Genomic DNA, 14,247 nt, shown 5'->3' on the forward strand with positions numbered 1-14,247 from the left:
AAAAAAAAAAAAAAAAGTAAATGATGGCCAATTTTTTTTTTTGAGACAGTCTCTGTCACCCAGGCTGGAGTGCAGCAGGGGCACAAATCTCGGCTCACTGCAACCTCTGCCTCCCAGGTTCAAGCAATTCTGCCTCAGCCTCCCAAGTAGCTGGGACTACAGGTATAACCGCATCTGGCTAATTTTTTGTATTTTTAATAGAGACAGGGTTTCACCATGCTGGCCAGGCTGGTCTTGAACGCCTGACCTCACGTGATCCACCCACCTCGGCCTCCCAAAGTGCTGGAATTACAGGGGTGAGCCACCGCACCCAGCCAATAATTCCTTTCTTAGCAGTGTAAACATTTGTAGCTATTAGTAAATAATTGATGTTGTTCAAAGACTTGGCTAGCCAGCAACAAAAAAGGCCACAATGCACTTCCTACCCATCACCTGCAATTCATTACATAAGACAGTGAAAACAAAGAAAAATGCATTCTAGAGGTATAACGTACCACTATGAAAATTCATCTTCAATTTTAAAAGTTACTACTGTGTGATTTTCCTAAAATGCTGCTATTGCTTTGTATTAAAAAATGAAAAAAGCCAAATGAAATGCTAAAGCTGGGATCTGAATAGTTTTGATATAAAGATGGAAGTAACCTAGTTAACTAAGAAGTATTTTATAAACTTAACCGTTTCATATGAGAAGGAAAAAGTCAGGAAGGATTTCTTAAACCCTGAGCAATCCTCAACTCCCAACCTCGGAGGAACTCCCTCCCCACCTATCTATTCCTGTCAAGAATAGTCTGTTCTCTTTGGCTCAGGTACAGGCGTAGTATCACAGACTCTCTCCCAGGGAGTTAATAAATACAGCAAAATAAATGTTACTTAATTGGGCACTGTGTATTATGGGCTGAACTGTGTCTCCCCCAAAATTAGTATGTTGAAGCTCTGACCCCCCCAGGACCTCAGAATGTGACTGTATTTGGAGATAAGGCCTTCAAAGAGGTGATTCAGTTAAAATGAGGCCATTTAGGGTGGGCCCTAATCCAATCTGACTGGTGTCCTCATAAGAGGAAATGTGGACACACAGAGATACCAGGGTGTGCGTGCACAGGGAAAATGCCACATGAGGACACAGTGAGAAGGCAGCCATCTGTGAGCCAAGGAGAGAGGCTTCTGGAAAAAAAAACAAACTTGCCGACACCTTGAGCTTGGGACTGCTAGCCTTAAGAAGCATATGGAAATTAATTTCTGTGAAGCCACCTGGTCTGTGATATTTTGTTATGGAAGTCCTAGCAAACTAATACACTGTGTTACCATATTTAAAATGAGTTAAATATATATTGGAGACCAAATTTCCACAGCATACAGACTTGCTGTTGTGCGTAGCCACTTCCATTTTTAAGAAAAGCTTGGCACCTTGCCGATCCCCAGAGATCCAGTCTCTGCTATATTTACATCCCTGCGAGAAAATCACACCGGTCTCAGGTTTAGTCAGTCTCCAGGAATTGAGAGCTACCAGTCTGGCAAAACCAACCTCTGCAACCACGTCAATGATATGTATAGGCTTTCAAAAGAGAAAGTTAATTTTTATTTTCAGCCACATGGATTGGTAACTCTCCACTGCATGCGAATCATTTACTTATGGAATGTTCATCTTGAATTATTGGCACTATGCATGTGGGGGGGGTCAAAAAAATTAATTCATCCATTGCCTAAGAAAACTATCCTCATGGCCTGGCACAGTGGCTCATGCCTGGAGGAAACAAGGCACCTCCTATCCGTGATTGGTGATTTTTTTTTTTTTTTTGGAGACGGAGTCTTGCTCTGTTGCCAGGCTGGAGTGCAATGGCGCAATCTCAGCTCACTGCAACCTGCCTCCTGGATTCAAGCAATTCTCCTGCCTCAGCCTCCTGAGCAGCTGGGACTACAGGCACACGCCACCACGCCCAACTATTTTTTGTATTTTTAGTAGAGACGGGGTTTCACCATGTTGGCCAGGATAGTCTCGATCTCGACCTCATGATCTGCTGCCTCGGCCTCCCAAAGTGCTGGAATTACAGGTGTGAGCCACACTGCGCCAGGCCAATCGGAGATTCTTTGGGAGGCTGAAGTGTGAAGACTGCTTGAGCACAGGAGTTCGAGACCAGCCTGGGCAATATAGTGAGACTCTGTCTCTAAAACCTAATAAAATTAGCCTGGCATTGTGGCACATGCCTGTAATCCCAGCTACTCAGGAGGCTAAGGTGGGAGGAATGCCTGAGACCAGGAAGTCAAGGCTGCAGTGAGCCATGATCATACTCCAGACTGAGCCATGATCAGACTCCAGTCTGAGTGATAGCATGAGACTGTCTAAAAAAAAAAAGAAAGAAAAACTATCATTGGGAGGAGCATTTGCTTCTGTGCTCCTCCTGCTCCTTTTTCCATTAGCATGGAAAAAGGAATATACATTTCTGTTGCTTTGATTTTGTACAAGCACAACAACAGTAACTCACCTTAAGTATCTGGAGAGTACATTAATAGCATCCATGGTATCTTTGTTTTCCTTGTATAGCACAAAGTGGCAGTAACTTCCCCTAGACTTTGGCCAAGAATGTTTTCTTGGATCTTGAAAGCAAAAAAATTAACGTTATATACACCATAGTAAAAGTTACGTGTAAGAGCTCATTTTTCGCTATAGAACCTTTGAGTGGGATATCAGTTCTAGTCTGATAAAGAAATATAGGTTAAGTGGTTATAGCTGTGTGGACTAGAGGTATTACATTTCCTATAATTGGACACTTAATATTATCTATCCACATTAAAAATAAAAAGCTAAAATGTGGCTGGGCACGGTGGCTCACATCTGTAATCTCAGGACTTTGGGACGCCAAGGCAGACAGATGGCTTGAGCTCAGGAGTTCAAGACTGGCCTGGGCAACATGGCAAGACCCATCTCCACTAAAAATAGCCAGGCATGGTGGTGCACACCTGTAGTCCCAACTACTCAGATGGCTGAGGTGGGAGGATCACTTGAACCCAGCGGGTGGAGGCTGCAGTGAACTGAGATCATGCTACGGCCCTCTAGTCTGGGTGATACAGCAAGACCCTGTCTCAAAAAATAAATAAAAGAAAAATATTTTTAATTAAAAAACAGAACATAAAAAAATTAAGCCAGGTTAAATGCTAACTTCTGAGCAGCTAGTGTTACTTCAGCTGTTCAATCCTGTGTTAAAAAATCTAAGATTTAGGCCGAGTGCGGTGGTTCATACCTGTAATCCCAGCACTTCGGGAGGCTGAGACAGGTGGATCACCTGAGATCAGGAGTTTGAAACCAGCCCGGCCAACATGGTAAAACCCTGTCTCTACTAAAAATACAAAAATTAGCTGGGCGTTGTGGCGGTGCCTGTAATCTCAGCTACTTTGGAGGCTGAAGCAAAAGAACTGCTTGAACCTGGGAGGCGGAGGTTACAGTGAGCCGAGATCGTGCCATTGCACTCCAGCCTGGGCAACAAGAGCGAGACTCCATCTCAAAAAAAAAAAAAAAAAAGTGTGTGTATATATATACATATATATACACATACACATATATATAGACACACACACACACACATATATATATGATTTAGATTTAAGCTGCTCCAAGTGTATGTATTTTTATTTAAGTACTTTGGGAAAAACATGTAAGCCCAAACTGCACTTTACAGACACTGTACAATAACATTCATGAGTCTTTTGTGGCATAGAGCTGCAGTTGTTACTTAAACAATACATCTAGTTCATCTGATTACTGTAACTCCACGAAAGAAAAGCTGACAAAATGTTTCATACAACAATTCCTAGAAAGAGTCCTCTTCTTTTAAAAATAATCCTTTCTCATGAACTCATGAATCCTTTATCTTCAGAGGCTTAAGATACTGCTGGTATTGAAGTTGGTACTTGGATACCTGGCTTTGTCAAGGCAAAAGCACTGTTTGGTAAGTTAGTGATTTAAGCTACAATGAAAAGAATAAAAGAATCCATAAACCATTTCAGAAAACTGCCATAGCATGTATGCCTAGTGAATCATCCTTCCTTCTTGATAAATATGTGAGTTTTTTCTGTCTTGGACAGAAAAGTATTACAAGTATTTCTTTAGTTCTTGGTGTGAATTCCTCACAAGTTCTTCAGAAAACTGTTGAGTAGGAATATCATTTTCGGTTTTCCTTCCAGCTCACTATCAGTTAAGCAAAGTTGTCTATACTTAGTACTTGTGACAAAATCTTTGGCATTTCACTTTATCTACATGAAACGCCAAATGCTCTTACCTGCTGCAGTTCTGACCTCTGTCCAAATGCACAGCATAAAGAGCACAAAAGAGCAATGTTTAATTGATAATATTAAAGTGCTTTAGAGGTGAACATGCAAATGATCGCATGGTAAGTTTACACTGAGGACTTCTACAGCACCCGGTAGTTATACAGTGGGTTAACAGCCATTTAGACATTAACAATGGAATGTTTTAGAGGCAAACAGTGAACAAGTAGAAAACGCTCCTACAGGTACAGCCTCCTTGTCTCAATCCCTTCATAACGGGCATGTTAGTTCATCCTCAGAGCTGCACTGTCTGTACCCATGGGCTGAAGCAAAAGGTTGAAGGATAGTAAATGCTTCCCCAAAAAGAGATCTGTTTTCTTAAATATGGGAAGACATGTACCAAAATGCTATTTGTGAGTATCTTTTCTTTTGATAGTGAGACTACAAGTAATTATTGCTTTGCTTTGTACTTTTCCGGGTTTCATGAATTTCTTGCATTGAATTATAAAGGCTTTTAAATTTGAAAAATGTTAAATATTATATAAAACAGCTAAGTTCTTTATAGATTAAAAAAGATTTAAGAGATGACTTAAGAGGCTTATCAATGAGTGCAATGTTCTGACCTTGTTTTTAACATTCTTTGAACAAGCCATCTGTATATAAGAGAGACATTTTTGAGATACAGCAAAACCAAATATGCAATAGGTATGTGATAGGAAGAAATTATTGTTGATGTTTTTGGATGTGTTAATATTTTGGGGTTTCAGTCCTCATCTGGCAAATACATACTTAAATATTTATGAGTGAAAAGCCATGCTATGTAGAATTTCCTTTAAAATGCTCCAGCAAGAAAAAAAAGTAGGAAGAATAGATCGATAAAACAACAGAATGTTGATAATCTTTAAGATGGTTTACGGGTACATAGGTTACATATACTATTTCCTCTATTTGTCTGCAAGTTTGAAAATGTCCATAATAAAAACTTTAAAAACACTTGTGATAAAAGCTGAGGAAGTGTAGCTACATTTTTCTCAACTACCTATTCAGAGTATTCATATCAGAGTATTCATAATAAGTATAATGGCAAGAAATAAATGAAGCCACAAGACTCAAAAACTAAATGCTGCTATACCTTAAGAGAAACCATGACAACAGAATATGAGTTTTGGCTCACAAGCATGCATCTTCTATTTAGCAAATTCAAGCACTGAGCATGCATACAATTATCTCCTTTGCAAACAACAGATACAAGTATGCATTCTTTTTCTAAGTGCACTCAATATACAAAATAGTTAAGTATATGCATTGATTAACTGGAAATATTTTAAATAACAGAAAAAACAATGAGTCTCCATTTATTTTGGGCAATTTGTGTGACTTCATAAAATTCCACCCCCTAAGAATGCTAAGCAGCATATACTTAGCTTTATAATTTGCGTGAATTTAAAATAACTTGCAGACATTTTTGAGACATTGATTTATACTGCAAATGCACAGAATTCCCAGGCTGGGTAATATGGTTCCTATTTGAAGAAGGCTGCTTCCAGCTTCTGAGGGCCTGACAAGGCAGTCCCAGTCTAGCAGAAATGGAAACCAGATAAAAGGGAAACCAAGTTCAGGAAGTTTCATTTATTGAGCATGGAGATCTCCATGAATAAGGAAGGAAAAATGTTTCTAGCTGAGAAAGATGAAAAGATGGGGTAGCATGCAGAACATTCTTTCCTTCTTATTCAAGGTCATTCCCACCATCGCATCCCTGCACACCAACCTTCAGTTTTTTCAGGGATTCTACTCCACCCATTATCTTTAGTTTGTTATTCTCCTCCCTGAATTTTCACCTTCCCTCTCCGTTATCTCTTTCTTTTTTGAAAACATATATTTTTCTTTTATACAGATGAGGTTTTGCCATGTTGGCCAGGCTGGTCTGGAACTCCAGGCCTCAAGTGATCCGCCCGCCTCGGCCTCCCAAAGTGCTGGGATTACAGGCGTGAGCCACCGTACCCGGCCCTCCATTGTCTCCCTTGCATATATAAATAACTCACAGCTCTTCCATCTTAAAAGCCTAACCTATGTTCCTCTCTCCTTAATCATGTTCCCTTCTTCTCCTCTTTACAGGTTATTCGAAAAAGCAGTCTGTATAAACTACCTTCCATCTCAGCCTACTGTGTAAACTGGTTTCCAACCTCATCATTCCACCAGAATGCTCTGCTGAAAAAACACCAACAACTTCCATGTTGCTAAACTGACAGACAGGTTTCAGAGTAATTATCTTGCTGGATCTACCTGTAGCATTTTCCATTGCTACAGGAATGGAAGCAATGATAGTCCACTGACCACTCTGATTATTGGGACTCCCTATTCCTGTGGATTCCATAATACCAGTCTTTCCCAGAGAGCTTCTTTGTACCTGTCTGGCTCTTCCTTCTGAGTCTCTATGGATTCCTATACACAGGGATCCCTCCTGGGGACAATTCAATTCAGAAAATATAGAGAACCTATGCATAACACATGGCAGAATTTTCTTTTTTTACGTAAGTCTTTAACAACTATGTTCTTAGAGGCATTTGGAATGTATACTATCTGTCTCAAAATATAAATTATCAGTAATGTTGTAATAGTTTAGATAGCATTTTCAAAAAAACACCATATATACACTTTGGTAGGTAAAGCAATGTGCCCTATCAGACTGGCTGAACACATAAAATAATGTCTGAGTTTAAATAGTTGGTAATTTGTGGTGTTTGGGCACCATGATTTAGAATCTACCACATCTATGTTTTAGGATGCACAGTTTTATCTGAGAAAAGTTCAGGTTAAGAATACTGCGAATCTGCTAGATAATGTATAACCACCAATAACAATTTATATCAGGATCTGGTAGTAATAGAGCTAAAAAAAAAAATTGTAAATTACAAAGCTTTGTAACGATACTTTAAAAGCTAAATCATTCAAATGCTAGGCAAGACGGCTCAGGAGGACAAGCTGTCACTGGTAGAGGGCCATGAACAATAATCTTTGGATACCAGCTCTTCTTCCTTTCCTAGGGGTGTTCACTTTAGGCCACTCTCAGCTTGGGAAGAGTGGGGTCTGTAAAAGATGAATGCAGGCCAGGCAGGGATGGCCTTCCATGAGGAGGTGGGAGAGAACAGCTCAGATGGCAGAGATTTAGTCCATCTTTGAATAAATGCCACAACACCACAACCCCAAGAAGTGTGGTTCTCTATACAAGGGGGGTTGATCCAATCTGACTTCCTTCTTGCTTCTTTTTAAAGTGAGAAATTCCTATCCTACTGAAGGTGCCCAAAGGAAAATGGGGAAGGGTGGTTCACATGACACAGCTCCACAGCTCAGCACTTCACTTGTAAAATCTTAAGGAAACTTTGTAACAACAAAAAATGAAAGGTGGGTGTGGCATAAGCAGAGAAAACATGGATAAAAATACAACATGAGAGACCTGGCACCATGTTTAATGAAGGGGATGGGGAGAAAGACTGTAATGGCTGCTTTGGTCTGAAAATGTCCTCCATCCTCTCACAAAACCTAGCATCCCGAGAAATGATTATCACTTCCAAGAAGCCACCTGTCAAAAAAACAGTTTTTGCTTTTTCCAACTTGCTTCCTCACGACCACACCAAGCAGAATAAGACCTTGCCTTGTCTTCCTGCCTTCATAACGGGCAGCACTGCTGACCAACATGGGCTGTTTCTTGACAAAAAATAACTCCCTAGCAGCCTTCCCAACTGGGTTCCCTGACAGAATTAGGACCAAGTGCCCAAGGCATCGCTGTCTGTAGCAAGTCACCTCTCCTCTCCATCTAGAGTAATTACTACCTATATACTATCCTTGGGAGAACTGAACCAACAGTGGCTCAAACCACTTTCCACTGGGCTTACTCCTCTTTGAACAACCTTGGCTGAAGAAAGGCTGCTCCAGTGATATTTTACACCATGACCCAGACATTAAAGAAACATACAGCAACCACATCACTGTTTGTGAAGTAAAAAGTAATTAAGAACTCATGCCCCAAGCAGTTCCAGGACACATCATCTGGCTTTTCTTTTCAGAGTTCACTGAAAACTGGCCTCTGATCTCCACCTCTTCCTCTGGAACTGCTCAGGTATCTCATTCTATAGCACTATCCAGACTTGCTGACTTGACTAGATTATTTCTTCAGGCACAGCTAAGCTTTCCTGCTGTTCTCTTTGTTGTTACACCCTCTCATTTCACTAGAAACATGGTTATAAGCAATTAAGGCTTCATCCATCACAGCATTAACTGTTGAATTAACCTAAAAGAATACTGACAGAGCCCTAATAAATAAACAGTTTTTTGTCATATGGTCTTAGAATTTTGCCCCAACATATATATCTGGGAATAACTGTTCATTAATACAGGTCACCACTGGTAGGAGAGGAGGGTAAGGAAGTAACTTTTTCTTGTTGTAATTTTCATTTAAATTTTATCTGTCAATTTGGTAGGTAAAAGAAAAAAATTACCTAATTTTCCTGAAAGGTTATATGCAAATAGAAACTTTTGTGGCTGTAGAAAACACAGATATTTATTAGAACATAAATATCGGTCACTCATTGGGAATATGCCCATTTCAAATGAATGATAGACAACAAAAGATGGGCTGAGACAAAAGGGTGTCTTTCTATATATTCCGTATTTTTTATGTGTGACTGAAGAAGATATAGTTGGAAAGCAAAAGCTCTTTCAATATAGGGGCCTGGCAAAAAATAAGCCTCTTTCAATATAGGGGCCTTGACTGGGAAAGGTGGCTCACGTATGTAATCCTAGCACTTTGGGAGGCCAAGGTGGGCGGATCAGGAGGTTAGGAGATTGAGACCACCCTGGCTAATACAGTGAAATCCCATCTCTACTAAAACTACAAAAAAATTTGCAGGGTGTGGTGGTGGGTGTCTGTAGTCCCAGCTACTAGGGAGGCTGAGGCAGGAGAATGGCGTGAGCCCGGGAGGTAGAGTTTGCAGTAAGCTGAGATCGTGCCACTGCACTCCAGCCTGGGTGACAGAAGGAGACTCTGTATCCAAAAAAATAAAACAAATATATAGGGGACTCACAAAAAATGTGCCACTGGGATAGGTGACAAGCATTTTTTGTTCATCTGAAAGCTTTCTTTCCTCCATGAAGAACACAGAATGAGCAATAATGCTTCTATTTTCTTCTTGAATTGCCACTCAGTATGCTCAGCTCTTCAGGGAACATATCAAATTCCTAAGACTCTCTCTCAGGCACTACTATAATTTCAGCAAATCTTTACTCACATAGAAGACCTAATGTCCCTTTCCAGGCAGGCTGCTGGGCTGCGCTGGCATCTGACGTGACAATACTCACCCTCTCTGAAGGAGGGACATGATCAATATTGTTCTCTGAGCAGCACTACAGTAGCCCTTGAACATGAACAGGCAAGGCTAACGAGGAGCCGGGCCTGCCGCTCATGGCTGCCTGGCAGGAGGAAGCCGCCCATAGACACCTACTTGCCAAAGCCTTTTTCCCAGCTGCGTGGTAGGCTACAATGTATTTCTTCCCCTCCCTATCCTCTGTTTTTGTCTCTAATCCTGGAAACAGAGATTTGATAGCCTGATGGATGACGGTTCTTTTCTCTTTGGTGTCCTCGATAACCTATTAAAAAAACAGATAGCAACACCACGAAGTTAACAAACATTAAATAGGGAAGTAATACAGTGAATTAGTTAAAAACACTGCTCACCTTATTAACTACTCAAAATAACAAAAGTGCCTGCGTACAATTTCAAAAATCTTTTATTTTTTGACAGAGTCTTGCTCTGTCGCTCAAGCTGGAGTACAGTGGAGTGATCTCAGCTCACTGCAACCTCCGCCTCCTGGGTTCAAGGGATTCTCGTGCCTCAGCCTCCTGAGTAGCTGGGATTACAGGCATGAGACACCACGCCTGGCTAGTTTTTGTATTTTTAGTAGAGATGGGGTTTCACCATGTTGGCCAGGCTGGTCTCAAACTTCTGGCCTCAAGTGATCCATCTGTCTCGGCCTTCCAAAGTGCTGAGATTACAGGCATGAGCCACCATGCCCAGTCTCAGAAATATTTCAGAGCTTCCCAATATTGCAAATCCTGGGAGCCTGTTGATGGAGCACATCCATCTGCCAGACACTGGACAAAGTACTTCGGTCATCATTTTATTTAACCTTTGTAATCTCTCCATCATAACACCATTATATCTATTTAGAAGTGAGGAATTGTGTCTATGGCTATATAGCTGGAAGGTGGTAGAGATGGATTTGAAATCCAGGCTGTCAAACCCAGGGGCCACCAACCCAGATGCTCCCTCTCAGAGTCTCTGCTGGTCAGACACCTTAGGGCTCCTACGTGAAAATGCAGGCAAAGCTAGGCCTTTTGGTATGTCAGCAGCTCAGTCCTTTGAACAATCCAACCTACAGCTGCTTCCTATTGAATTCTATTCTAAATTATTTCATAATGAAGTTCTAGCACATGGGTTCACAGTAAAATCAACATGATATAAACTCACTAGTTACATGATATTTTCAGTTTGTGAGTGCATCTCATACTGAGACATTTTCCCTCTTTACTAAACATAACCATAAATGTGTGTATATGCCTATTTTAAGAATCGAAAAAAAAATCACAAAACAAGATTCTTACTTACTATTTGCAATGCACAAATATTTTCTATTTTATTATTATTACATATATTTTTTGAGACACGGTCTGGCTCTGTCACCCAGGCTGGAGTGCAGTGATGCGACCTTGGCTCACTGCAACCTCTGCTTCCCAGGCTCAAGCCATCCTCCTATCTCAGCCTCTCCAATAGCTGGGACTACAGGCATGTGCCTCCATGCCCAGCTAATTTTTTTTTTGAGACGGAGTCTCGCTCTGTCGCCCAGGCTGGAGTGCAGTGGCCGGATCTCGGCTCACTGCAAGCTCCGCCTCCAGGGTTCACATCATTCTCCTGCCTCAGCCTCCCGAGTAGCTGGGACTACAGGCGCCCGCCACCTCGCCCGGCTAGTTTTTTTGTATTTTTTAGTAGAGACGGGGTTTCACTGTGTTAGCCGGGATGGTCTTGATCTCCTGACCTCGTGATCCGCCCATCTTGGCCTCCCAAAGTGCTGGGATTACAGGCTTGAGCCACCACGCCCGGCCCCAGCTAATTTTTTTATATTTTGTATAGATGGCGTTTCGCCATGTTGCCCAGGCTGGTCTTGATCTCCTGAATTCAAGCGATCTGCCCACCTCAGCTTCCCAAAGTGCTGGGATTCCACGCCTGAGCCACTGTGCCCAGCCCTTATTTTATTTCATTTTTTTAAAATGCTGGTTGAGATCCACTACTAAACTGATTTCATGACCCATTAATGGCTTGTAACCTGCAAGCTGAAAACATCAAGATATATTGCAACTGCTACTAGCTAAACTTGATGAAACTTTTTTTTTTGAGACAGAGTTTCGCTCTTGTTACCCAGGCTGGAGTGCAATGGCACAATCTTGGCTCACTGTAACCTCCACCTCCCGGGTTCAAGTGATTCTCCTGCCTCAGCTTCCTGAGTAGCTGTGATTACAGGCACACGCCACCACACCAGGATAACTTTTTGTATTTTTAGTAGAGATGGGGTCTCTCCATGTTGGTCAGGCTGATCTCGAACTCCTGACCTTAGGTGATACACCTGCCTCGGCCTCCCAAAGTGTTGGGATTACAGGCGTGAGCCACCGCGCCCAGCAACTTGATGATACTTCAAGAAAATAAAAAATGAAAAAAACCCACCAAAGTACATTACAATTACAGGTAAATGACTTCTTCAGAGCAAAAAGTGAGTCTAGATCTGAAATTACTGATAGCAAGGAGAATGATAGCTTGTGTATATGAATATATATTTAGACCTCAAAAACTCAGAAAGTCTTTCATCTTCATTTTACAAATGAGGAAACTTGCCCATAGTTTATGCCTTTTAAACATAAAGACTTTCAGTAGATGGGAAAACCTCAGTTTTTAAGACAATAGTAAATATTACCACATGTATACAAAATACATATTATAAGCCTAAGATAAACCTCTGCATTGTTCAAGCAAAGGAAACCTGGACCATCCTTCTGGATTGCTCTAGAAATCTGCCAGGAATTTTCTTCTTGGCGTTGCTAAAGGTTTTGTCTAAAGATTTTGTCAGTAATTGAAGACTTCTAACATTGCAATACCACACACTTTTGGAAAGCTCAGGTGGGGAGGGAGACAAGGGGCAGATAATGAATTCTGAAAAGTTGTAGTACACTTACTAAGTAGGAGTGATAGCAGGGGAAATTTCAGACAACCAAAAACCCCATAACTCGTTAAAATGTAGTACAAAATTAATTTAACGTAATTTTTTTTTGTTTTTTTTGATACGGAGTCTTGCTCTGTCGCCCAGGCTGGAGTACAGTGGTACGATCTCCGCTCACTGCAACCTCTGTCTCCTAGGTTCAAATTATTCTCTTGCTTCACCCTCCCAAGTAGCTGGGACTACAGACCTGCGCTACCACGCTCGGCTAATTTTTTTGTATTTTTAGTAGAGATGGGGTTTCGCCATGTTGGCCAGGTTGGTCTCAAACTCCGGACCTCAAGTGATCCGCCCACCTTGGCCTCCCAAAGTGCTGGGATTACAAGTGTGAGTCACCGTGCCCAGCGAACAAAAGTTTTAGCAACAACATTTACTATTCTATTTAGTAGCTGAGCTCTTCTTTTCTTCAACAGCAGAATCGACCCAGGATGAGCAAATAAATGCTCCCCTACTTCCTTTCCCTATTTTCTCCCCTTCCAAGAGTCCCAACTGAGACCAAGAAGCTGTTGAAGCCAGAATCTGACCTGGGTCACACACCTGACAGGCAGCAAATGGTGGTCCTGTTACAACAGACATGGTACAATTGTTACTCTGTGATTCTAAACAACATATGTCGTTGTTAATTTGTGGTCCCTAAATTTTTTTTCAGAGATGGTGTCTCACTATGTTGTCCAGGCTAGTATTCAATTCCTGGGCTCAAATAAACCTCTGGCTTCAGCCTAGGACTTCGGAGTAGCATGTAACACTGTACCCAAATAAAAGTGTTTTTAAACAAAAATGTAACTTTTGGGGGGCTACAGTTTATCTGGGATACTAGTTATTTGCCCCAATAAAAAAAGTTTTTAGGGTAATACCCTTTAGATCCAATACAGCAAAGTCACCCTTTGTTAACCATTGTAATTTTTTCCATAAACACTTAACATCCACCCAAAAGCAACTAAAATCCTAAAAAATTTTCATATATTTTGCATTATTTACCTCGATGGCAACACTGGTTTCCTTATTTTTGAAGAGCTGGAGCTCTTCCAATCGCTGCTTTTCTTCAGCTGTCAAAACTGTAAATATGTCTTCTGAAGGGTCCTTTAAAAGAACCATGAGAACGCACAATGAATCATACACAGAATTCAAGTTTAGTAAAGCTCTAAATTTCTAAATCTCTAGGAAGTGCTATTTTTATACAGAAGGTGACATTTGCTAAAGAGCTACTTCTACCTCCTCATCCACTGGAATGGACAAGTCATTCAAATGGCTGATCCGTCCATCTTTTCCTATTTCATGAACAACGAAGTCGGAGTATCTGATGAAAAGAAAACATGAATTTTCAGATAATTAACATCCTGTTTTCTATTAATTTTATGATAAACTTGATCAACGGTAAGCCTTACTATTGTGCAAAACAAGGAATTTACAAAAACTTCAGTGCAAAATCACATGGAGTTATTTTTTCTGGGGTGTGTTTTGTTTGTTTTGAGATGGAGTCTTGCTCTGTTGCCTGGGCTGCAGTGCAGTGGCTCGATCTCTGCTCATTGCAACCTCTGCCTCCTGAGTTCAAGTGATTCTCCTGCCTCAGCCTACCGACTAGCTGGGATTACAGGCACGCGCCAGCACGCCCAGCTAATTTTTATATTTTTAGTAGAAATGGGGTTTCACCATTTTGGCCAGGCTGGT

General features: G+C 41.1%; 1 protein-coding gene across 1 annotated transcript in view; it reads right to left on the reverse strand.

Annotated features, from left to right (window-relative positions):
* Positions 1–14,247, reverse strand: part of PUS7 (pseudouridine synthase 7) — a 73,367-nt gene that overhangs the window by 43,092 nt on the left and 16,028 nt on the right. Inside the window, exons 3-8 of the mRNA XM_017874641.1 lie at positions 13,792–13,876; positions 13,558–13,659; positions 9,759–9,903; positions 4,272–4,289; positions 2,481–2,592; positions 1,405–1,447 (exon numbers count right to left, since the gene is read on the reverse strand). Coding sequence (XP_017730130.1) covers positions 1,405–1,447; positions 2,481–2,592; positions 4,272–4,289; positions 9,759–9,903; positions 13,558–13,659; positions 13,792–13,876 — 505 coding nt within the window. The remainder of the gene's footprint in view (positions 1–1,404; positions 1,448–2,480; positions 2,593–4,271; positions 4,290–9,758; positions 9,904–13,557; positions 13,660–13,791; positions 13,877–14,247) is intronic.

This window comes from Rhinopithecus bieti, unplaced genomic scaffold (genome assembly GCF_001698545.2).
Source record: "Rhinopithecus bieti isolate Rb0 unplaced genomic scaffold, ASM169854v2 scaffold_7414, whole genome shotgun sequence".
In the NCBI taxonomy this organism is placed as follows: domain Eukaryota; kingdom Metazoa; phylum Chordata; class Mammalia; order Primates; family Cercopithecidae; genus Rhinopithecus; species Rhinopithecus bieti.